Source organism: Acinonyx jubatus, chromosome B2, assembly GCF_027475565.1.
Source record: "Acinonyx jubatus isolate Ajub_Pintada_27869175 chromosome B2, VMU_Ajub_asm_v1.0, whole genome shotgun sequence".
NCBI classification, from domain to species: domain Eukaryota; kingdom Metazoa; phylum Chordata; class Mammalia; order Carnivora; family Felidae; genus Acinonyx; species Acinonyx jubatus.
The window spans coordinates 138,574,721-138,598,946 of NC_069385.1; the positions used below are offsets into that span (position 1 = coordinate 138,574,721).

The 24,226-nt window shown below is 41.4% G+C and overlaps 1 protein-coding gene across 6 annotated transcripts in view; it reads left to right on the forward strand.

Moving 5' to 3' along the window:
* Positions 1 to 69: 69 nt before the first annotated feature.
* Positions 70 to 24,226, forward strand: part of KDM1B (lysine demethylase 1B) — a 62,283-nt gene continuing 38,126 nt past the window's right edge. For 2 of the 6 annotated variants that reach the window (XM_027040387.2, XM_053223198.1), the window contains exons 1-7: positions 70 to 222; positions 541 to 584; positions 3,716 to 3,815; positions 5,047 to 5,174; positions 6,207 to 6,296; positions 6,850 to 6,961; positions 12,379 to 12,498. In XM_027040387.2, the coding sequence (XP_026896188.1) occupies positions 3,729 to 3,815; positions 5,047 to 5,174; positions 6,207 to 6,296; positions 6,850 to 6,961; positions 12,379 to 12,498 (537 nt within the window). In that variant the 5' untranslated portion in view covers positions 70 to 222; positions 541 to 584; positions 3,716 to 3,728. Of the gene's footprint in view, positions 223 to 540; positions 585 to 688; positions 893 to 3,715; positions 3,816 to 5,046; positions 5,175 to 6,206; positions 6,297 to 6,849; positions 6,962 to 12,378; positions 12,499 to 24,226 lie in introns of those variants that run through there. The other 4 variants (XM_053223199.1, XM_027040386.2, XM_027040388.2 and 1 more) reach the window with 4 other exon arrangements.

Here is a 24,226-nt window from a genome sequence, read left to right on the forward strand (position 1 = left end):
CCGCGGCAAAGGCGAAGGCGGGGACCCTACTCCTCCCTGGTCCCGCCGGCTCCTCCCACTCCGGGTCACGCCGTGACAGGGGCGGAAGCGGCGGCGGCGGCGGCGGCCGAGCGGGGGCTGCGGCTCGCGGCGCGGATCGTGCTGCCCTGTGCGCGCAGCGCGCGGCTCCGGAGAGGCGCCGGCAGCCCGGGCGGGCGTGCGGCGTCTCGCCTGCGCTCCCAGGTGTGGGGCACGCGGCTCCGGGGGCGGGCGCGGGGGTGGCGGCGGATTTCGGGTGACAGCTCCGCACAAAGCGTTTTGGCTGGGGTGCAAGCTGCCTTTCTCCCCTCGTGCAGCGCCCCTCGCCCGGGTGGGAGGTGGACGGGTGCGCCGGGGGCTGCCCGCGCCCTCCCCGGATTGGAAAGGGCGTGCGGGGTCCGAGGACGGGGTGGGGGGGGGGGGATTCCCGGGCTGGAGTGTTGCAGCGACCGGGTTCCCGGATCCGTCGCGGGGTTGAGGGTCTCACCTAATCCCCCCCTACAACGCTTCCTTTCTGTGCAGCGGTGCCTTCTCCCCCCGACTCCTTGCACCTTTCCGGCGCAAAGGTGAGCCCCGGAGGCTGTTGCTTCTCCGACTTTGGAGAAGAGACGAGAAAGCTTCTCGGAAAGCGAGGCGGCTGCAGCTGGCGCCGGGAACGTTGGGGGTCTCTCCTGGGGACTGTCAGAGCCCTGTCACCTGGGGAGCGTCTGCCGCCGGCGGCGAGCCCACACTCCGGGGGTAGGAACTCCCTGGCTCGTCCTTCCCAGCCGAGGTGTGGCGGCGGGGCGCCCTCACAGCCCTGCAGGTGTTGTAGGAATCTTCCCGGCGCAGCCACCACGCGTTCAGACACGAGCGGCATTGCCAGGTTGCTGGGGTAACTGCTCCGGGCCCGGGGACCCGGTGGGGGCGGCCGGGGTTGGGGTAGCTGTTAGTCAACAGCCTGGCAGCTGGCAGGTGAAAGAGGAAGGAAGAGAGGCAGGCCCAGCTGTAGAAAGTTAGGGTTCCGTACTATGGAATCTAGCCAGCTGGAGGCCCAGCCCTCCCCGGGGTGGGGTGCGGGAGTCCCCAGACCACTCCATTTGGGGAGCTCCGTCACTCCACAGGTATGCACACGACCCAGGGCTTCTGCGTTTTGTTTGGTTGCTTTAAAAAAAAAACAAAAACCAAAACTCTATTGTAGTGGAAGAAAGGGGGCGGGAAGAAGGTATCTTCAGGAGGTACACGAGAAAATGACTACCAGTAATTAAATGGTCTTTCAGGCGGTGAAAGTAGTCCCTAAAGCATTCAGGGAACTGGACTGGATCCATATTTCGGAAAATTTGATTGGCGTGGGTGCAGTAAGGTGCTAGGCCTACCTTGTTTTAAATGACCCTGAGGGGAGTTCTTGTTTCTGTTGCCTCTGAAGAAGTTTCTGGTAGTTTATCTTATTTTTAGAAATTGTGCTGATGCCGCTGTAAATTTTTATTTCAATCAGAAGTCTTTTGGATTCAGATTTTTGTGAATTCTGTGGGTTTTTTTTTTTAAATATTCAATAGACTACTTCAGAAAAAAACCTTGGGGATTATTAAAATAGAAATCTAGACACTGATAGATATATCCATTTATTTATCCCCTCAAAAGCCCCTCACTTTTTTCATCCTTTTGTCATGTTAAAAGAAAACCAAAGCGATAAATTTAAATTTAGAAATATATGCTTATGTAATTATATTGAACATGAAACGAATTGATAAAATTAGATGTGTTTATCAGTTTGAAAAAGCAGGTGAGAGCACTTTCAGCATACTAATTTGTTAGCACTTGCGATCAGTATTTCTAACATTATATTTAAAGCACAAAAGCTGTAGCCTTTCCAACTTAAAAAATTTTCCCTTCATCTTAAGCCTCAAGAATCCAGTAACAGTGAAGACACAGAGCTGACAACGTCAGAAAAGGACGAGGGTGTATCTCTGTTAATTCTGTAATTAAAGTTGAAAATGTAGTAACACTAAAAAATCATCACTTATGTTTTTTTCTTGACAACAGACTTAACAATGGCTTTTATAGCCAGTGTTTTCATTTCCTGTTAACCATTTCTTGAATTGTATAATTTTTCATTGCAACTAAATACATATTTTCCAGTACACAGTTGGATTAAAATGTTTGTTGAAGTTTCCAGAAACTATACTTACTTTGGAGAATGCTGGTATTTCTAGGTGATAGAGCCAAATGTTGCATGGAACTAGGCTGATGATACTGATGTTCTTAAACCCGACATTAGACCCCAATATTTTTGCTGTAATCCTTACATGTACCATACATTTATATATTCTATATACATATTTACAAGTGCTTTATCTGTGGCTTTTTTAATGAATAACATAGGATGTATGTATTACATAAAGAGACTTATTAGAGTGGACAGCCTTTTGAAAATATAAACGTGATCCAGAAAGCTTTTGGGTATAAGAATTACAGGTAGACAGTAGTTCTTCTAACATTATTAGGGCATTATCCAGTGGTATAACGAGTGGTGTAGAACCAAAAGGCAACTTACTTGATGCTTAACTGTACTGTATTTCAGAATATGTATAGAGATTATGTGTTCATAACTAACATAATGGTTTTGAGAAAGTGAAGACTGAGTCAGAGGAAAGTCATCTGTAACACTGATGTCAAGATTCCTGAGAGTTGGTATAGATCGCAGATGAAGTTGTCACACATGATGTTAGTAATCTGTGAAAAATGCTCTTATGAATGTTAGTATAATTCATGGATACAAAACAGTAGGATTACAAGGCCCTCAAAGCTTTTATCCAAGATGAAGATTATGTTTGAGGAATTTGTATCTTATGATAACACTTTTCCACTTTCAAATTTCTTACCCATAGATATGTCCTATTTTTCATACTATTATTGTGTGTGTGTGTGTGTAGTAATATGATGGATCAGGGAAGGAATTGTGTGTTAATTGTAGAATATGTTATTGAGTACTTTAAGCATTTTTCATTATTCAATTTAATTAAAAAATACTAATTTGATAATTCTTAATCTTTCATGATGACTATGCATTGTTTTTCTTAGAGACTTTTGTTCTTAGTGTTTGTTTAACCATGCTGTTATTAGACTAGTTTGAGAGCTTCATAAATTTTTCTAGAAGATACCAGTGACTGTCTAACCCAGATTCCTAAATGCAGTAATGACTGGACAGCGTGCCTGAGATTTTACTGAGAGGGAACCAGTGAGTTTTCTTTGTGAAGTATAAGATCAAAATTCAGGAACTACTAAGAAGATATAGTAAGGGAGAGAGGAATGGAACAGACAAAATTCAGGTGGTTTTACTCACTGAATTTTACAAACAGTAGTGTAATTGGTTTATTGGTCATTGGTGTGTTTCTTATTTTTATACTTTGAAATGTATGTGTTAGTAACGGACAACATTTATTGAGTACAGTACTTACAATATGCCAGGTCAGGTGCTTTAATAGATTATCTCAACTGCTCGCACCACTTCTGTGGGGTACACTCTTGCTGTGCCCATTTTATATACGGGAACACCGAGGCTAGGTCTTAGATTAAGTAGCTTGAAAGCAGTGGCTTCACACCAGGGCAGTCTAACTGTGGAGCGTATGCTCTTACCTAGTAAACTGGATAATAAATTTGCTCCGGAGGGTCAAAAGCGTTACTATTTACTCATTTAATTTTTTTTTTTTTTTTGAAGATTTTCTGAAACAATGGCGACCCCTCGGAGGAGGACAAAGAAAAAGGCATCTTTTGATCATTCTCCAGATAGCCTGCCTTTGAGGAGCTCCGGTAGGCAGGTACCGCTCACTTGTTCACTCAGTGCACCTGTTTTGTTGTAAGTACTCTCCACACCCGGCGTGGGGCTTAAAGTCACAGCTGCACGCTCCGCCAACTGAGCCATCCTGGCACCCCACGATGCACCTGTTTTGAGCACACGAGATTGTGACGATTTGGGCTGAAGTATTAGAGATGAAAAGATATCTTTTCAGTCCTCAAGGAACTTGAAGCCTAGTGGAGAAATTCCCCTCGGAACGATCACAGCACAGTGTGATAAAGGGCTAGCGTGTAGAAAAACGGTACATCTGGCGGAGGAACTGCAAAGACAAAGGGGTAGAGTGTGAATCAGCATGGGCTGTTCAGAGAATCACAGCTGTGTGGTTGCTCCCAGGATATGAGCTGCGGCCAGATCATGCTTGGCGTGGTGTCGTTCACAGGAACTTGGACTTCAGCTTGGAGCTGGTTGGGTGCCGTTGGCGGTTCCTTGCAGCCATCTCTTTTCTACAGTTTTGTTTTGTCTTTAAAGAAAAATATTGAATGATGCAATTCTTTTTCTAAAATTACTCAATTTTGGGGGGCTGGCTCAGTTGGAAGAGCATGTGACTCTTGATCTCGGGGTTGTGAGTTCGAGCCCTATGTTAGGTGTAGAGATTACTTAAATACAAAAACTTAAAAAAGATAATACAGTTATTCAATTTTTTTTTTATTGGCAGTGCTGAGAGTATATAACTGCTCTAATTAAAGAAAGCCTGAGAGTGACTTTTATTTTGACCAGTACAGCTTTTCCTGAGAAAAGCTCATGTGTTTTATTGTCTTATTTTCTTAAAATATTTATTGATTTTGAGAAAGAAAAAGAGCAGGGGAGGGGCAGATAGAGGGAGAGTGAGAATCCCAAGCAGGCTCTGCCCAACACGGGGCTCGATCTCATGAACCTCAAGATCACGACCTGAGCCCAAATCAAGAGTCGGCCGCTTAACCCACTGAGCCACCCAGGTGCTTCGGCTCGCGTGTGTTTTAGTTTTCTCCTCAGAGACCTGTCGTTCAAGTGCTCCTTGTGTATTTCTAGCCTGTCCGTGAATTACTTGCACTCTGCTGTCTCAGGGAAGTTGTTGTCTTATCAGCCCTTCCCCTGCTGCCAGGACGTTGTTGATTTTCATAAGGTGGAAGTTATTTCAGTAATAAAAACCTTCTACCTCCTTCACTCCTCGCCCTTCTGGGGAAATTGTAACCTCACAGCTGGTTCTTCTTCAGGCCAAGAAGAAAGCAACAGAGACAACAGACGAGGATGAAGACGGCAGTTCAGAGAAGAAATACAGGAGATGTGAAAAGTCAGGCTGCACAGTAGCGTGTCCCGTGTGCTTTGCAAGTGCTTCTGAAAGGTCGGTGTGGGTGGGGTGTGTCAGCCTCCCATTCCTGCTCAGAATTCCTGCATTCTTGGTGGGAACATCATCTTCCAAGATGGTTTTCCTAAAGATAGAGATAGGTAGCATAAGTCCTTTAAGAATAGAGACAGTCCCCCTGTACGCTTCCTCTGCTCGACCTAGATGTAGAAGCTCTACGCAGTGGCCAGTGTCCTCAGGTCCCATGCACCATGGCCGTATTGCTCCTGGGGGTTGAGGGTGGGGTGGGGACACTGGAGGGCAGACCATGGGCTCCCCTGGGAGCCCAGCACATGGTTACTTTCCCTGTGCTTCCTCTCCTCCTCAGATAACCTGTCTCCTCTTCCAGCGGACATATACGGGTCTCACTGAAACCATGAAGCCACCAGCACTCTTGCCATTTTTATTGGGATGACCCAAACATGACCTTTTACTTCCAGAGAAGAGTCTTCAGATAAGGCTTCAGATTCCATAAAACCTGGCAAACAAATTCCCATTTTTATTTTCTAGTCACACAGAGGTGCTGGTGTTAGCGTTCACTGCAGCATTGTATTTCATTCTTTGGTGACATTATTGGCTGTTTGACAGGTTACGTTTGCCAGATACGTTTGCTTGATGGTCAGATTCCAGCTGGCCGGATTTGTTCACTACTCAGTATTGGGGCCATATGTTATTGCCAGAGACTGCACTTGTCCCTTTCATACACGTGAAGCTTGCAGGAAGCACAGTGACACCCCGTGTATCATGTCATAAAACTCTATCATTGCTCCGAGGAGTCTTGGTAAAACTTCGAAGCCCCGGGTCCTTCTGGGGTCTCGGTTAGGTACTGTGACTCTGAGCCCCTATGCCCTCACCGTGTATCATTATGGATCAAACATCCTTTCAGTTTCCCCTGTCATCAACTCTTGGTTGTTAGGATTCTAAGTGGAGATCGCACAAAATGGGCTTGTAGAATGTGCTTAATACATGTGTTTAAAAAGGGAGAAGAAATGCTTACTCATCACCAAAGCTGCGTGTCTTTGCTATTTTCAGATGTGCCAAAAATGGCTACACGTCCCGATGGTATCACCTCTCCTGTGGGGAGCATTTCTGTAACGAATGCTTTGACCATTACTACAGAAGGTTTGTTCACTAATTGTTGGAGGTTTCCATGGTGGAGGGCACGGTGGTGGGAGTGGTGGGGGAGGTGGAAGGGGTCAGGCAGTTAAGACGGAGCCCACAGGCTTACTGAGTTACTCCCCCGTTCCAACCATGCCAACTACAGCCGTGCCAGAATTTCGATGCAGTAGTTTGCTGTGTGCGTGCTTATGTGCGTGCACACTCAGGGCTCAGAAAGTATCTGCTGTGAGATAGTCATTGTTTTTACTCTGCAAGTTGTGAAAAATGTGGGCACTGCTTTGCTATTCTGTGACTGGGCATGGGTGCAGAGATTTTGGGGAGGATGCTGACGACTACAGGGTGCTGGACAGTCATCCCTTCTTAATAGTTTTCGATACTAAACTGGAAGGACCTCACCCTCCCCGACAGCCTGTTTGAAGGGCACCAAGGTAACTTTCCCCCTTCTTAGTGACAGGGCTAGTTAAATCCTTTACGTAAGACTTCCTAACCTGCTTCCTGTTTTTGAAAACCTGGTGAACTTCTAGCTTGATATATTTATTTTTATTTATTTTTTCAGCCATAAGGATGGATATGACAAATATACTACCTGGAAAAAAATATGGACTAGCAACGGGAAAACCGAACCTAGCCCCAAAGCTTTCATGGCAGACCAGCAGCTCCCGTACTGGGTAAAAAAAATATAATGCTTTATTGTGCTGGAAAAAGGCAAGAATGGATGAAAATACTGATTTTTTAGGAAATCTTTCTAGTATTACACTTACTCTTCTTTCTGTGTCTTAAAGCATATCACATTTTTTGTTTTTGTAGAAAACTTGGATAATTCACTTACTATAAAGAAGAAACTAAACTAAGACTGCCACCAGTTGATACACATCTCTCAAATCTTTTTTTCTGTTCATATTTTTATGTGTATGTTGGAGCACAGTTGCATGCTTTTATACACAAATCCTAATTAGGTTGAAAATCATACTTTGTGTATAATTTTTTGTAGTATTTAGTTTATTAACTTTATATTACTTTTCCCTGTAGCCATGCTTGAAGATATATTTTAATGATTGTGTATATTATTAGGTAAATATACCATCATTTAATAAATGGCTAATTTTTAAAATATAGGTAATTCTGAGTTTCTCTTGTACACTTAAAATTTATTAATTACTTTTTTACGTTTATTTATTTATTTTGAGAGAGAGGGAGAGAGAGAGAATCCCAAGCAGGCTCTGTCAGCACAGAGCCTGATGTGGGGCTCCAACCCACGAGCCATGAGATGATGACCTGAACCAAGATCAAGAGCTAGACGCTCAACTGACTCAGCCACCCCTAAAAGTTTTTTTATTGATGCAAAGCTCACATAACAAACTTAACTATTCTTTCATTAAGTTTTATTTAAGTAATCTCTGTACCCAACATGCGGCTCGAACTCACAACCCTGGAACCGGGAGTCGCATGCTGTTCCACTGAGCCAAGCAGGCGTCCCGAAACTATTTTAAAGTGCACAGTGTAGAGGCATCTATTACACTGACAGTGCTGTGCAACCAAATACTAATTGCAAAGCCTCTCCATCGTTCACAGAAGAAACCTGTGCCCATCAAGCAGTCCCCTTCCATTTCCGCTCCCCCAGCTCCTGACAGCCCCTGATCTTTATGGATTACCTCTTTAGGATGTTTTACGTAAAGGAATCATGCAGCATGTGACCTTTCGTGACTGGCTTCTTTCTCAGAGCATAACGTTTTTGAGGTTTATCTCTGTTGTACTTCATTCCTTTTCATGGGTAATGTTCCATAATGTGGGGTGGTCAGATTCTATTTATCCATTTATCTGATGACGTTTGGGTTGTTGTCACCTTTTTGTTATTGCAAGTAGTTGTTGCTGTGGACATTTGTGTGTGAATATTTGAATTATCTGCTTTCAGTTCTGTTTGGTACATATATACCTTGGAATAAAATTGCTGGGTCATATGGTAATTCTATGTTTTACTCTTAGAGGGACTTGTAGACTGTTCTCCATAGCAGATTGCTGTACTGTCTTCATTCCCAGCGGTAGTGCATGAGGCTTCAGATTTCACCATATCCTCACTAACTCTCATTTTCCATTAATCTGATTCTATGTATCGTAGTGGGTGTGAGTGACAGATACCACTCGCGGGGTGTCTTGCTGTGGTTTTGATTTCTGTAACGACTAATGCATTTTTTGTGTGTGTGCTTGTTGGTCATTTGTTTATCATCTTTGGAGAAATAACTGTAAGTCTTCCGTCCATTTTGAAATATTATTGATTCCCTATGCTGTACATTTCGTTTCTGTGACTTAACTAATAATTGGAAGTTTGTAGGTCTTAGTTGCCTTCACCTATTTCGCCCATCCCTCTATCCACCTCCCTCTGGCGACCAGCAGTTCTCTGTATTTGAGTCTCTTTTTGTTGTTGTTGTGATTCATTTATTTTTTAGGTTCCACATATAAGCAAGATCATATGGTATTTGTCTTTTTCTGACTTATTTCACTTAGCACAACACTGAGTTCATCCATGTTGTTACAAACAGCAGAGACTCATTGTTTTCTATGGCTGTGTTCTATTGTGTATATATATCCCACATCATCATCTTTTTTATTTTGAGAGTGTGCAAGCATGTGAGAGTGGGGGAGGGGCAGAGAGCGAGAGCGAGAGAGAGAGAGAGAGAGAGAGAGAATCCCAAGCAGGCTCCATGCTGCCACTGCAAAGCCTGATGTGGGGCTTGATCTCACGAACCGTGAGATCATGACCTAAGCTGAAATTAAGAGTCAGACGCTTAACCAACTGAGCCACCCAAGCACCCCCTACACCACATCTTCTTTCTCCATTCATCTATTGATTGACGCTTGCTGTCATAATTTGGTTATTGTAAACAAGGCTGCAGTAAACATAGGGGTGCATGTATCTTTTCAAATTAATGTTTTCATTTTCTTTGGGTAAATACCTAGTAGTGGAATTATTGGATCATCTGGTATTTTGATTTTTTATTTTTTGAGGAAACTTCATATATTTTCCACAGTGGTTGCCCCAATTTACATTCCTACCAACAGTGCATGAGTGTTCCCTTTTCTCCACATCCTCACCAACACTTACTATTTACATTATTTTTGATGTTTTTTTTTTTTTTAATTTCTTTTGAGGGAGTGGGAGTGGAAGGGGCAGAGAGAGAATCCCAGGCAGGCTCCACACTGTCAGCATAGAGCCTGATGTGGGGCTCGAACTCACAAACCATGAGATCATGACCTGAGCCCAGATCAAGAGCCGGATGCTTAATTGACTGAGCCACCCAGGTGCCCCTATTTCTTGACTTTTTAATACTAGTCCTCCTTATAGGCTTAAGGTGATATCATTGTGGTTTGGATTTGTATTTCCCTGATGATGAGTGATGTTGAGCATCATTTCATGGGTCTGTTGGTCATCTGTATGTCATCTGTGAAAAAATGTCTGTTCAGGTTCTCTGCCCATTTTTTTTTTTAATTTTTTTTTTTTAACGTTTATTTATTTTTGAGACAGTGGGAGAGCATGAACAGGGGAGGGGCAGAGAGAGAGGGAGACACAGAATCTGAAACAGGCTCCAGGCTCTGAGCTGTCAGCACAGAGCCTGACGCGGGGCTCGAACTCACAGACTGTGAGATCATGACCTGAGCCGAAGTCGGACGCTTAACCGACCGAGCCACCCAGGCTCCCCTATCTCTGCCCATTTTTAATCAGGTTATTTGTTTTCTTGGTGTTGAGTCGTAAAAGTTCTTTATATATAGTTTGGATATTAACTCTTTATTAGACGTATCACTTGCATGTCTTCTCCTATTCACTGGATTGCCTTTGGGTTTTGTTGATGGTTTCTTCACTGTGCAAACTTTTTATTTTGATGTGTTCCCAGTAGTTTATTTTTGCTTTTGTTTCCCTTGCCTTAGGAGACCTATCCATAAATAATGTTACTAAGGCCAATGTCCATGAAATTACTGCCTATGTTTTCTTTTAGTAGTTTTATGGTTTCAGGTCTCACATTTAGATCTCTAACCCATTTTGAGTTTATTTTTGTGTATGGTGAGAGAAAGTGGTCTGGTTTCATTCTTTTGTAGGTAGCTGTCCAGTTTTCTCAGCACATTTATTGAAGAGACTGTGTTTCCCCTATTGTATATTCTTCTCTATTGTAGATTAATTGATCATATAAACATGGGTTTATTTCTGGGCTCTCTATCTTGTTCCATTGACCTGTGTGTCTGTTTTTGTGCCAGCACCGTAGTGTTTTGATTACTACAGCTTTGTGGTATATTTTGAAATCTGGGATTGTGATACCTCCAGTTCTTTTCTTTCTCAAGATTGCTTTGGATTCAAGGTCTTTTGTGGCTTCATACAAATTTTAGCATTATTCTAGTTCTGTGAAAAATGCTGTTGGTATTTTGGTAGAGATTCCACTAAATCTGTAGATTGCTTTGGGTAGTATGGACATTTTGACAATATTCTTTCAATCCGTGAGCATGATATATCTTTCCATTTGTGTCATCTTCAGTTTTTTCCATTATTATCTTAGTTTTCAGAGTACAGATCTTTCACTTCCTTGGTTAACTTTATTCCTAGGTATTTTTATTTTTGGTGTAATTGTAAATTGGGATTGTTTTTTTTTTAATTTCTCTTTCTGCTACTTCGTTAATTAGCATATAGAAAGGCAACAGATTTCTGTATGTTAATCTTATATTTTGCAACTTTACTGAATTTATTCTAATAGTTTTTTGGTGGAGTCTTTAGAGTTTTCTATATATGGTATCATGTCATCTGCCGGTAGTAACAGTTTTACTTCTCCCTTACCAATTTGGATGCCTTTTATTTCTTCTTTTAAATGCTTATTTACTTTTTTGAGAGAGAGAGCAAGAGTGAGAGAGAGCGAGAGCGAGCACAAGTGGGGGAGGGGCAGAGAGAGATGGAGACATAGGATCCAAAGCAGGCTCCAGGCTCTGTGCTGCCAGCACAGAACCCAACACAGGACTTGACCTCTCAAATTGCAAGATCATGACCTGAGCTGAAGGCAGACACTTAACCGACTGAGCCACTTAGTCTCCCCATGCTTTTTATTTCTTTATGCAGCAATCAGACAAAAAAAAAAAAAAAAAAATGAAAGGCATCTTTTTCCCATTTTTAATTGGGTTGTTTATCTTTTGTTGTTGAATTGTAAGAGTTCTTTATATATTTTGGATCCTAAGCCCTCATGATATACGACTTGCAAATATTTTCTCCTATAGGTTGCCTTTTCACTTCTTGATAGTGTCTTTTGATGCATAAAAATTTTTAATTTTGAAGTTCAGTTTATCCATTTTTTCTTTTGTTGCTTGTGTTTCTGGTGTCATATCCAAGAATCCATTGCCAAATCTGAGGTCATTAAGATTAACTTCTGTGTTTTCTTCTAAGATTTTATCACTTTAGCTCTTCATTTAGGTATTTGATCCATTTTGAATTAATTTTTGTATGTATGTGAAGGAGGTGTTCGACTTTATGGATAGCTGCACACTCAAAAAATAAACCTTTTACTTTGGAATAATTTTAAATTTATGGAAAAGTTGCAAGGATAGTAACAGAATTCCAATGTGTCCTTTATCCAGTTTCTCCTGATGTTATCACCCAACAGCCATGATACTGAGCTCAGAAAATAACATTGGTATAGTACTAATAACTATATTACAGAATTTATTTGGATTTCATTGTTTTTTTTCCACTAGTGTCTTTTTTTTCTTTTTTTTTTTTAAAGCTGTTCCAGGATCCAGTTCTGTTTAATGTCCATGCTTTTTGACTAAATTTAGCTCTGATTATTTCTTTGGGTTAAAACTGTAAAGCCTTTATTACAACAGTACTTAGGTCTCCTTTGTGCTTTCTTCGTGCCTGAGCTGGTATTGAATCAGTATTTACTTTATGCGGTAAAAGCGGATTATATGGGTGCTGGTCATGCAAGGAGGAGAAAAAGTACTTAGTGCAAAAAGGTTGGTCAGATCGGGTGGAAAAGATGGCAGACTGAGTGGTAGAGGATGGAAATGCTAGCATAAGATTAGCCAACTCATTGACCTTGACATGTTACTTTCCATGTAGGTTCAATGTACAAAACCTGAGTGTAGAAAATGGAGACAACTTACCAAGGAAATCCATCTTACTCCACAGATAGCAAGGACCTACCGATGTGGTATGAAATTGAATTCTACTACTGTTAAGGTATGATCTCTGTTGGTTTTCCTCTTGAATTAATGGATGGGTTAATTTAGTTGTAAGTAGTGATGGTGTGTGTTTTTCATTTACTGTATTTTTTTCTTCATCTTTTTTGAAAGTTTATTTTGAGAGAGAAAGAGTGAGTGGGGGCGGGGCAGAGAGAGAGAATCCCAAACAGGGCTCGATCCCATGACCTGATCATGACCTGAGCCGAAGTCAGACGCTTAACTGAGTGAGCCACCCCGGCGCCCCAGTTTTTCATTTATTGTATTGATGATCGTATTGGTCCATGAATAACAGAACCCTAGCTACAATGGCTTAACTGAGGATTTTATTTTTTTCTCATTATAATCAGTTTGGAAACAGTGTGCCCAGGCTTGGTGTGGCTGTCCAGGTTCGGTCTCCCTTCTAGTTTCTAGTCCCATCAGGAGGTGGTTGTGGTACCATCAGCCATTGTATCCAAATTCTAAGCAGAGAAGATGAGGAAGGCAAAGCAAGAGGGGTGTGCCAGTTGAGCTTCACCCTTTTTTACTGGTGTAATAGTGGCTTTCCAGAAAGTTCCAACAGCAGATTTCTCTTTACATTTCATTGGCTGGAACAGGATCATGCAGCTACTCTGAACAACAGTAGAGATAAAAGAAGAAAGTATTTTAAAACTGAGCATGTTGAAATAGCAGACAAAAGCAGGATCCTTTTAGCAAGGTAGAAGGGATGGATGGATAGGTTTGGGCAATTAGGAATCTGATATAGTTGGTACAGGGTCTTTTTATTTTTGTTTTTTGACAAGTGGCAATTAGTGTTTAAAAGTGTTATTTTTGTTAGTGTTTTATTTATTTTCTATGTTAGTTTCAGGTATATAATATAGTGATTCAGTAATTCTATACAGTACTCAGTGTTCATCATGATAAATGTACTCTTAATCCCCATCCCCCCACTTACCTCCCCTTTGGTGATCATCTATTTGTTCTTTACATTTAAGAGTCTGTCTCTTGGTTTGTGTCTTTTTTTCCTTTCCTTGATTGTTTCTTAAATTTCACATATGTGTGGCATCATATGGTATCTGTCTTTCTCTTATTTTGCTTAGCGTTATATGCTAAAGCTCCATCTGTGTTGTGCACATGGCAAGAGTTCATTTTTTAATGGCTGAGTACTAATCCATTGTGTGTGTGTGTGTGTGTGTGTGTGTGTATACATATACATACCACTGCTTCTTTATCCATTCATCTATTGATGGACACTGGGCTGCTTCCATTCTTTGGCTGTTGTAAATAATACTGCAATAAACATATGGGTGCATGTATCCCTCTGCATTAGTGTTATGGTATTTTTTTGGGTGAATACCCAGTAGTGCAATTACTGGATGATAGGGCACTTCTATTTTTAACTTTCTGAGGAACCTCCATACTGTTTTCCACAGTGGTTGCACCAGTTTGCATTCCCACCAACAGTACAAGAGGGTCCTTTTTCTCCACATCATTGCCAACACTTGTTTCTTGTGTTGTTGATTTTAGCCATTCTGGCAGGAGTACCTCATTGTAGTTTTGAATTGCATTTCCCTGAGGATGAGTGATGTTGGGCATCTTGTCATGTGCCTGTTGGCCATGTGTATGTCGTCTTTAGAAAAACGTCTATTCGCGTCTTCCCCATTTTTGATTGGATTATTCATTTTTTGGGTGTTGAGTTATATCAGTTATTTATGTATTTTGGGATCTAGCTGTTTATCAGATATGTCATTTGCAAATATGATCTCCCATTCATTAGGTGGCTTTGTAGTTTTGTTGATTGTTTCCTTCATCGTGCAGAAGCTTTTTATTTTGATGTAGTCCCAATAGTTTATTTTTGCTTTTGTTTCTCTTGCCTCTGGAGACCTATCTAGAAAAATGTTGCTTTTGCCAGTGTCAAAGAAGTTACTGCCTGTGTTCTCTTCAAGGATTTTTATGGCTTGCGGTGTTACATTTAGGTTTTTAATGCACTTTGAAGTGTGTGTGTGTGTGTGTGTGTGTGTGTGTGATGTAAGAAAGTGGTCTAGTTTCTTTCTTTTGCATGTAGCTGTCCACTTTTTTTTTAAGCACCATTTGTTGAAGAGATTGTCTTTTTCCCATTGGATATTCTTAACTGCTTTGTCAAAGATTAATTGACCATATAATTGTGGGTTCATTTCTGGTTTTATATCCTGTTCTGTTGATCCATGTGTCTGTTTTTGTGCCAGTACCATACTGCCTGGATCACTACAGCTTTGTAGTGTAATTTGAAGTCTGGAATTATGATGCCTCCAGCTTTGCTTTACTTTTTCAAGATCGCTTTGGCTGTTTGGGGTCTTTTGTGGTTCCATGCAAATTTAGGGTTGTTTGTTCTAGCTCTGTAAAAAATGCTGGTGGTATTTTGGTAGAGATTGCATTAAATCTGTAGATTGCTTTTGGTGGTATGGACATTTTAACAATTTTGTTTTTCTTTTTAATATTTTTTTTTTTTATTTTTGAGAGACAGAATGTGAGTGGGGGAGGGGCAGAGAGAAAGGGAGTCACAGAATCCGAAGCAGGTTCCAGGCTTTGAGCTGTCAGCACAGAGCCTGACGCAGGGCTGGAACTCCTGAGCCATGAGATCATGACCTGAGCTGAAGTCGGACATTCAACCAACTGAACCTCCCAGGGTGCCCCCAATATTTGGTTTTCTAATCCATGGGCATGGGATGTCTTTCCATTTCTTTATGTCATCTTCAATTTCTTTCATCAGTAGTTTATATTTTCAGAGTACAGGTCTTTTTCTTCTTAGGTTTATTCCTAGGCATCTTATTATTTTTTGGTGCAGTTGTAAATGGGATTGTTTTCTTAATTTTTCTTTCTGCTGCTTCATTGTTGATACATAGAAATGTAACAGGTTTCTGTAGATTGATTTTGTATCCTATGATTCTAATGAATTTATCAGTTATAGCAGTTTTTTGGTAGAGTATTTTGAGTTTCCTGTGTGTAGTATCATGTCGTCTGCCAGTAGTGAAAGTTTTACTTCTTCCTTACTGATTTGGATGCCATTTCTTTTTGTTGTTTGATTGCTGAGGCTAGGACTTTGAGTACTATGTTGAACAAAAGTGGTGAGAGTGGACATCCTTGTCTTGTTTCTGACGTTAGGGGAAAAGCTCTGTTTTTTCCCATTGAGGATGATGTTAGCTGTGGGTTTTTCATACATGGCCTTTGTTATGTTGTGATGTGTTCCCTCTAAACCAGCTTTGTTATGGGTTTTTATCATGAGTTGATGTTGTACTTTGTCAAATGATTTTTCTGCATCTGTTGAAATGATAATATAGTTCTTACCCTTTTTCTTACTGGTGTGATTTATTGTGTTGATTAGTTTACACATACTGAACCACCCTTGCAACCCAGGAATAGATCCCACTTAATCATGGTGAATGGTTTGGTTTTTTTTTAATGTTTTATTTTTGAGAGAGAGAAAGACCGAGCATGAGTGGGGGAGGGGCAGAGAGAGAGGGAGACACAGAATCTGAAGTAGGCTCCAAGATCTGAGCTGTCAGCACAGAGCCCGATGCAGGGCTTGAACCCACAAGCTGTGAGATCATGACCTGAGCCAAATTCGGATGCTTAACTGAGCCACCCAGGTGCACGGAATGATTTTTTAAATGTATTGTTGTATTTGGTTTGCTAGCATTTTGTTGAGGATTTTTGCATCTTTGTTCATCACAGGTACTGGTCTGTAGTTGTCTTTTTTTGTAGTGTCTTTATCTGGTTTTGGAATCCAGGTAAGGCTGGCCTCATAGAATGAATTTGGAAGCTTTCCTTCCTCTTCTATTTTTTGGAATAATTTGAGAAGAATAGGTGTTAACTTTTCTTTAAATGTTGGTAGAATTCCTCTGTGAAGCCATCTAGTCCTAGACTTTTATTCATTGGGAGTTTTTTGATTACTGATTAAATTTCTTTGCTTGATTACTGATTCAACCAGTCTGTTCAAATTTTGTATTTCTTCCTGGTTTCTGTTTTGGTAGGTTATATGTTTCTAGGAATTTATCCATTTCTTTGAGGTTGTCCAATTTGTTGGCATGTAGTTTTCCATAATATATTTTGCAATTGTTTCTATTTCTAAGATGTTGGTTGTTTCCCCTCTCTCATTTATGATTTATTTCTTCGAGTCCTTTCTCTTTTTTTCTTGATGAGTTTGGCTGGAGGTTTATCAATTGTATTGTTTTTTGTTTTTTTCAAAGAACCAGCTCCTGGTTTCGTTGATCTGTTATAGTGTTTTTTAGTTTCTGTAGCATTTATTTCTGCTCTGATCTTTTTTTTTTTTTTTTCCCTTCCTTTTGCTGTCTTTGGGCTTCATTTGTTGTTCCTTTTCTAGCTCTCTTAGGTGCAAGGTTAGGTTGTTTAGTTGAGATTTTTCTTGCTTTTTGAAGTAAGTCTGCATTGCTATAACTTCCCTTTTAGAACTGCTTTTGTTGTGTCCCAAAGGTTTTGAACCATTGTATGTTCATTTTCATTTGTTTCCATGTACTTTTTCATTGTGTAATAGCATGTTATTTAACCTTCATGTATTTGTGCTCTTTCCAGATTTTTTCTTGTGGTTGACTTCAAGGTTCATAGTGTTCTGGTCCAAAAAGATGCATGGTATAGGACTTTGATCATTTTAAATTTGTTGAGGCTTGTTTTGTGGCCCAATATGTGATCTCTTCTGGGGAGAGCTCAATGTGTACTTGAACATGTATTCGGCTTTTGTTTAAAAAGTTTTTTTTTTTAATGTTTATTTCTTTTAGAGAAAGCGCGCAAGTGTGTGCGTGAGTGGGAGAGGGGCAGAGAGAGGAAGACAGAGAATCTGAAGCTGTCAGCACAGACCCCAACGTGGGGCTTCTACCCACCAATGATGAGATCATGACCTGAGCCAAAGTCAGACACTTAACTGACTGAGCCACCCCAGCACCCTGAATGTGTATTCTGTTTTAGGATGGAATGTTCTGAATATATCTCTCAAACCCATCTGTTCAGTGTGTCATTCAAAGCCATTGTTTCCTTGTTGATTTTCTGTTTAGATAATCTGTCCTTTGGTGTAAGTCAGGTGTTAAAGTCCCCTATTATTTTTGTATTATCGATCAGTTCCTTTCTATTTGTTAAGTATTTTATGTATTTGGGTGCTTCTATATTGAGTGCATAAATATTTATAATTGTTAGATTTTCTTGTTGGATTATTTGCTTTGCTATAGTGTCCTTCTCTGTCTCTTTTCTGTTAAATTCTATTTCGTCTAAGTATTGCTACTCTGGCTTTCTTTTGACATCCATTTGCGTGATGTTTCTTCATCCCCTCACTTTAAATCTGCAGGTGTTTTTAGGTCTAAAATGAGTATCTTGTGGGCAGCATATACATGGGTCTTGTTTTTTAATCCATTTTGTAAACTCGTGTCTTTTTTTTTTTTTTTTATTTTGAGAGAGTGTGCATGCGTGTGTGAGAGGGGCAGAGAGAGAGAGGGAGAGAGAATCCCAAGCAGGCTCCATGCTTTCAGCATAGAGCCGGATGCGGGGCTTGATCTCTCGAACTAGGAGATCATGATCTGAGCCCCAGTCAACTGCTTGGCTGACGTAGCCACCCAGGCGCCCCAACCTATGTCTTTTGCTTAGAGTGTTTAGTTCATTTACATTCAATGTTGTTATTGATGGCCATATATTTATTGTCATTTTATTACTTGTTTTGTGACTGTTGCTGAAGATTTTCTCTGATCCTTTCTTGTCTTTCTCTCTTTCATGGTTTGCTGGTTTTCTTTAGCTATTTGGATTTCTTTTTATCCTTTGCGTATTTGTTAGTGATTTTTGAATTGTGGTTACTATCAGGTTTGTGTATAACCTCTTCTGCATATAGCAGTCTGTATTAAGCTGATGGTCATTTAGGTTTGAACCATTCTTTTTTCCTATCTTCCCCATGTTTTAGGTATAGTGTGTTATATCCTTTTGTGTGTTTCTTGGCTGTTTGTTTTTTTTTTGTAAATAGAAATACTCATTTTAACTGCATTTCTGTTTTCTACCCTCATACAGTCATTTTTGGTCTCTCCTTTCCACTTAAAGAGTCCCCTTTAATATTATTTGCAGGACTGGATTAGTGGTCATGTACTATTTTGGTTTTTGTCTGGGAAACTTTCTATCTTTCCTTCCATTCTTGATGATAGTCTTTCTGGATAGAGGATTCTTGGCTACAGGTGTTTCCCATTCAGCACTTTGAATATAACGTGCCACTCCTTTCTGCCTTGGAAAGTTTCAGCTGATAGCCTTATGGAGTTTCTTTTTTTCTTTCTTTCTTTCTTTCTTTTTATTTTTTAATTAAAAAAAATTTCTAGATAGTGCAAGTTAGGGAGGGGGCAGAGGAAGGAAGAGAGAGAATCCCAAGCAGACTCTATGCCTAGTGCAGAGCTGGACGCCTGGCTATATCCCATGACCCTGGGATCATGAACCTGAGCTGAAATCAAGTCAGATGCTCAATGGACTAAGCCACCAAGGCACCTCTGGGGTTTCTTTTGTATGTAACAGTCTTCTTTTGTATTGCTACTTTTAATATTTTTTCCTTATCACTATATTTTGCTATGTTAATTACAGTGTGTTTTAGTGTGGATCTGCTTTTGTTGATTTTATTGGAGGTTCTCTGTGTCTCCTGGATCTGAATATCTGCTTCCTTGCCTAGATAAGGGAAGTTTTCAGCTATCATTTCTTCAAGTAAATGCTCTTCCCCCTTTTCTCTCACTCCTTCTTCTGGGACTCCTATAATAAAATTTTACTATGTTTGATGGAATCACTGAGTTCCTTAAATCTATTCTCGCCTTGCATAATTCCTTTTTGTCTCTTTTGTTCAGCTTGATTACTTTCCATTATTCTGTTAATTCGTTCCTCTGCCTCTTCCACAGTGCTGTTCATTCCATCAAGTGTGTTTCTCATTTTATTTATTGAGCCCTTTATTTCTGCTATGTTATTCCTTTTCTTAGTGTCAAGGATCTCACTGTTGTTCTCTACTCTTTCTCAAGTCCGTTGAGTATCCTTATGATCATTGCTTTAAATTCTCCATCAGAGGGGTGCCTGGGTGGCTCAGTCAGTTAAGCGTCCGACTTCAGCTCAGGTCACGATCTCACAGTCCGTGAGTTTGAGCCCCGCGTCGGGCTCTGGGCTGATGGCTCAGAGCCTGGAGCCTGCTTCCAATTCTGTGTCTCCCTCTCTCTCTGCCCCTCCCCCATTCATGCTCTGTCTCTCTCTGTCTCAAAAATAAATAAACGTTAAAAAAATTTTTTTTTTAAATAAAAAAAAATAAAAAAGAATAAATTCTCCATCAGACATGTTGCTTGTATCTGTTTTGCTTAGATCTCTGACTGTGGCATTGTCCTGTTCTTTCATTTGGGGCAAATTCCTCTGTCTTCTCATCTTATGTAAGTCTGTATTCCTGTTTCTGTGTATTAGGAAAGCCGGCTACATCTGTTCTTGAGGGTAATGGTCTTATGAAGAGGAGGTCCCGTAGTGCCCTGCCATGTAGCTCCTCCTGTACCCCAGGGCCTGGAACTTCTGGGAATATCTCCAATGTGTGTTGTGAGTGCTCTGCTGTTGTGTCCTGGCCATTTTATCCTTTAGGCTAGTCATCTGCAGAGGCTCTCTTTGCCTTTTGTGGGCTGTGTTTGGTTCATGGCCTGTGTGTGCTCTAGTTTGCTTGTGAAATGGGACCTGTCACCGCTGCCACTGAAACTGAGGCTTTGCAAAACTCCCAGGTGGGGAGACGTGATATGGATAAAGGTTTGCACCTGTCTTCTGGGAGACAGGGCCTGCCATGCTGGGATCGAGGCAAGCGTGACTGCGGAGGGCAAGCATGAACATGGGTGGGGGAGGCTTGGCGTAAGCAAGTTAGGTAGCAGGTGTTGGCGCTGGGTTGGTTCCTGCAGGTGGCTCTGTGTTTATGCTGAGGGGTAGGAGAGAAGTGATGCCTGACAGTTCCTTTGTTCCCAGAGGGGTCTCTCTGTGATGGCTGTCTCTCTGGGACGTGCTCTGAGATGAGCAACTAACCTCCCCACTTTGTGCCCTGGGTGCTCTTCAGACTGCAGTTTTCATGCTGTATGTCCGAGGGCTGTTTGCCCTGCCTTCTCTCCAAGAGTAGCCCCGATGCCCTCTGGGCTCTATCCCTGCCAAGCCCACTGACCTTTCGAACTCTAGGCTTTAACTCTTATTGGTTGCAAGAACTCACAGAATTTGTCCCTTCTTACTTTCCAAGCCATTTACTGTGGGGATATGTTTTCCCCATGCACTCCCGTGTGCCAGTCTGTCTTTTTCCTTCCCCACTATAGTTTCTCCCTCCCTACCACAGCGGCCACGATCCATTTCTTTCCCAAGCTTCATCTCAGCACTCATACCTTCTTTAATGTGGCCTTTTCTCCATCTTTAGTTGTGGAGTTTCTTTTGCCAGTCTTCAGATCAATTTCTCAGGTAGTTAGGGTGATTTGATAGTTCACCTAGTTTTATTCATGGGACAAGGCAAGCCTAGGGTCCTTTTTTTTTTTTTAACGTTTTATTTCTTTTTGAGACAGAGACAGAGCATGAATGGGGGAGGGACAGAGAGAGAGGGAGACACAGAATCGGAAGCAGGCTCCAGGCTCTGAGCCATCAGCCCAGAGCCTGACGCGGGGCTCGAACTCACGGACCGCGAGATCGTGACCTGAGCCGAAGTCGGACGCTTAACCGACTGAGCCACCCAGGTGCCCCAGCCTAGGGTCCTTCTACTCCACCTCCATCTTCCCCTCTGAAAATAAAGTTTTACTGGACACAGCCATGCTCATTCATCATTGGCTATGGTTGCTTTCATGCTACAATGGCAGAGGGGTTGTGATGTAGAAAATACGATGCACAGAATTTAAAATATTTACTATCTGGCCCTTTACAGAAAATGTTTCCTGATCTCTGTTCTGACCCATGAGCATGGTATATCTCTCCGTCTCTTCAGGGTCTTTAATTTCTCTCAAGAAATCGTTGAGAAATTTGTTGAGAAACAAAAAATTGTTGAGAAAAAAAAAAGTATTTTTCTCATTTCCACGGAGGGTGTCTTTTGTTAAATTTATTTCTAGATGTTCTGCTTTTTCTAATTATATGTAGGATTTATTTTTAATTTCATTGTCAAGTTGTTTGTTAAAATTATATAGAAATGCTATTTACTTCATATGTTGATTTTATACCTAGAGACTTTCTTGAATTCACTTATTAAATTTCAAAGATCGTTTATAGGTTCCTTTGGGTTTTCTACAGTCACATCAACTGTGAATAAAGACTATTTTACTCTTTTTTTTTTAATGTTTATTATTGAGAGAACGAGACAGAGCATGAGTGTGGGAGGGGCAGAGAGAGGAGGAGACACAGAATTTGAAGCAGGCTTCAGGTTCTGAGCTGTCTCAGCACAGAGCCCGACATGGGACTCGAACCCACCAACTGTGAGATCATGACCTGAGCGGAAGTCGGACGCCCAACTGACTGAGCCACCCAGGAGCCCGTTTTACTGTTTTTTAAAAACTCAATGTTTGGGGTGCCTGGGTGGCTCAGTCGGCTAAGCGTCCGACTTCCCCTCAGGTCACGATCTCGCAGTTCATGTGTTCAAGCCCCGCGTCGGGCTCTGTGCTGACAGTTCAGAGCCTGGAACCTGTTTCAGATTCTGTGTCTCCCTCTCTCTCTGACCCATCCTGTTCACGCTCTATCTCTCTCTGTCTCAAAAATAAATAAACGTTAAAAAAAAAAAAATTAAAAACTCAGTGTTTGGGGCACCTGGGTGGCTCAGTCGATTAAGCGTCCAACTCTTGGTTTTGGCTCAGGTCATGATCTCACACATGGGCTGGAGCCACTCGTTGGGCTCTGCATTGCTGGTGGTGTGGAGCCTGCTTGGGATCCTGTCTCTCCCTCTCTCTCTGCTCCTCCCTCACTTGCTCTGTCTCTCTCTCAAAATAAATAAATTAAAAAAAAATTAAAAATACAATGTTTTGGGACACCTGGGGGGCTCAGTCAATTACGTGTCCGACTCTTGATTTTGGCTCAGGTCATGATCTCACCATCATGAGATCGAGCCCCTCCTCACACTCCACGCAGGGTGTGGAGCCTGCTTGAGATCCTCCCTGCCTCCACCCCTTCCCTGCTTATGCACGCATGCTGTCTCTCTCTCAAAAAAACAAACATATATATATAAAATCTCAGTTGTTTGCTCTTTCTTCTTGTCTTATTACATTGGTCAGGACCACCAGTACAGGGTTGAGTAGAAGTTGGAAAACAGACATCTTTGTCTTGTTACTGACCTGAGAAGGAATGTGTTCAGTATTTTTTTCATTATGTATAGCGTTGGGTGTAGTTTTTCTTGGACGTCTTTTATCAGACTGAGAAGGTTCCTTTCTATTCCTAGGTTTCCGAGAACTTTTTATTATGAACAGATGTTGGATTTGTTTTTAATTTTTTTTAATGTTTATTAATTTTTGAGAGATAGAGAAGCACGAGCACGGAAGGGGAGGAGAGAGAGAGAGACACAGAATCCAAAACGGGCTCCAGACTCTGAGCTGTCAGCACGGAGCCCGATGTGGGGCTTGAACCCAAGAACTGGGAGATCATGACCGGAGCTAAAGTCAGACACTTAGCCGACTGAGCCACCCAGGAGCCCCACAGATGTTGGATTTTGTGAAAAACTTTCTCTGCATTTTTTATGATGATCATATTGGTTTTTCACCTTTAATCTGTTAATGTAGTGAATCACACAGATTCTGGCATGTTGAAACAGCCTTGCGTTCCTGGGGGAAAAAATCCCATTTGTGCTTAATATGTTATCCTTTTAATGTATTGTTGGATTCGGTTTGCTGATGCCTTGTTTTGGAATTCTGCACCTGTGTTCATGATGAATACTATCTGTCATTTTCTTATAATATCCTTGTCAAGTTAGTTCTGGTATCCAAGTTATGCCGGCTCCATAAGACAATTGAGAAGTATATCCTCCTCCTCTAAAGAGTTTGTGTAAGAGTGATATGATTTCTTTCTTACTGTTTGGTGTGATCGGTTGTGAGGACATTAGGCCAGTTTTCTTTGTGAGAAGTTTTGAAATTACAAATTCAATGTTTTTAACAGATGCATGGTTTATTCTACATGTTTTACACAGTTGTATTTATTTATTTTTATTTTTGAGTAATCTCTACACCCAATGTAGGGCTCAGTCTCACAACCCTGAGATCAAGAGTCGCACGCTCCACTGCCTGAGCCTGCCAGATGCCCCTAGGTGGTTGTGGTTTTGAAGAAATTTGTTTATTTCATCTACATTGTCAAATTTGTTAGAGTTGTTTGTACTGTTCCCTCGTTCCCCTTTTAATGTCAGTGGGATCTGTGGTGGTATCCCTGTTTTATTGATGTTGGTATGTGGGAGTGAAGGGTGGAAAGTACACATGTAAGCCTGGGATCAGGGTCCTGGAAGTAGCCAGTCTTGTTCTGAAACCTTTCGATTTATCCCTAAATTGGTGCACAAGCTGAACCTTCAGACTAGAAAGTCTCTTGGTGGGATAGGAGAGAAAAATATGGGAGGGGGCTGATGTTCATTTTTTAGGCTGAGTGGGGACACGGACAGGAATTGGGGTTTGAGTAGTGAAGGCATGAGGAGCTTGTATGGCAAAGGGGAGCCTGTCCAGCCAGCAAAACAGTAACATGGCTGCACTGAACTTAACTAGCACCTGTGCCCCAGATGACTTCTCAAGTGAAAAGTCGCTTCAGTCACG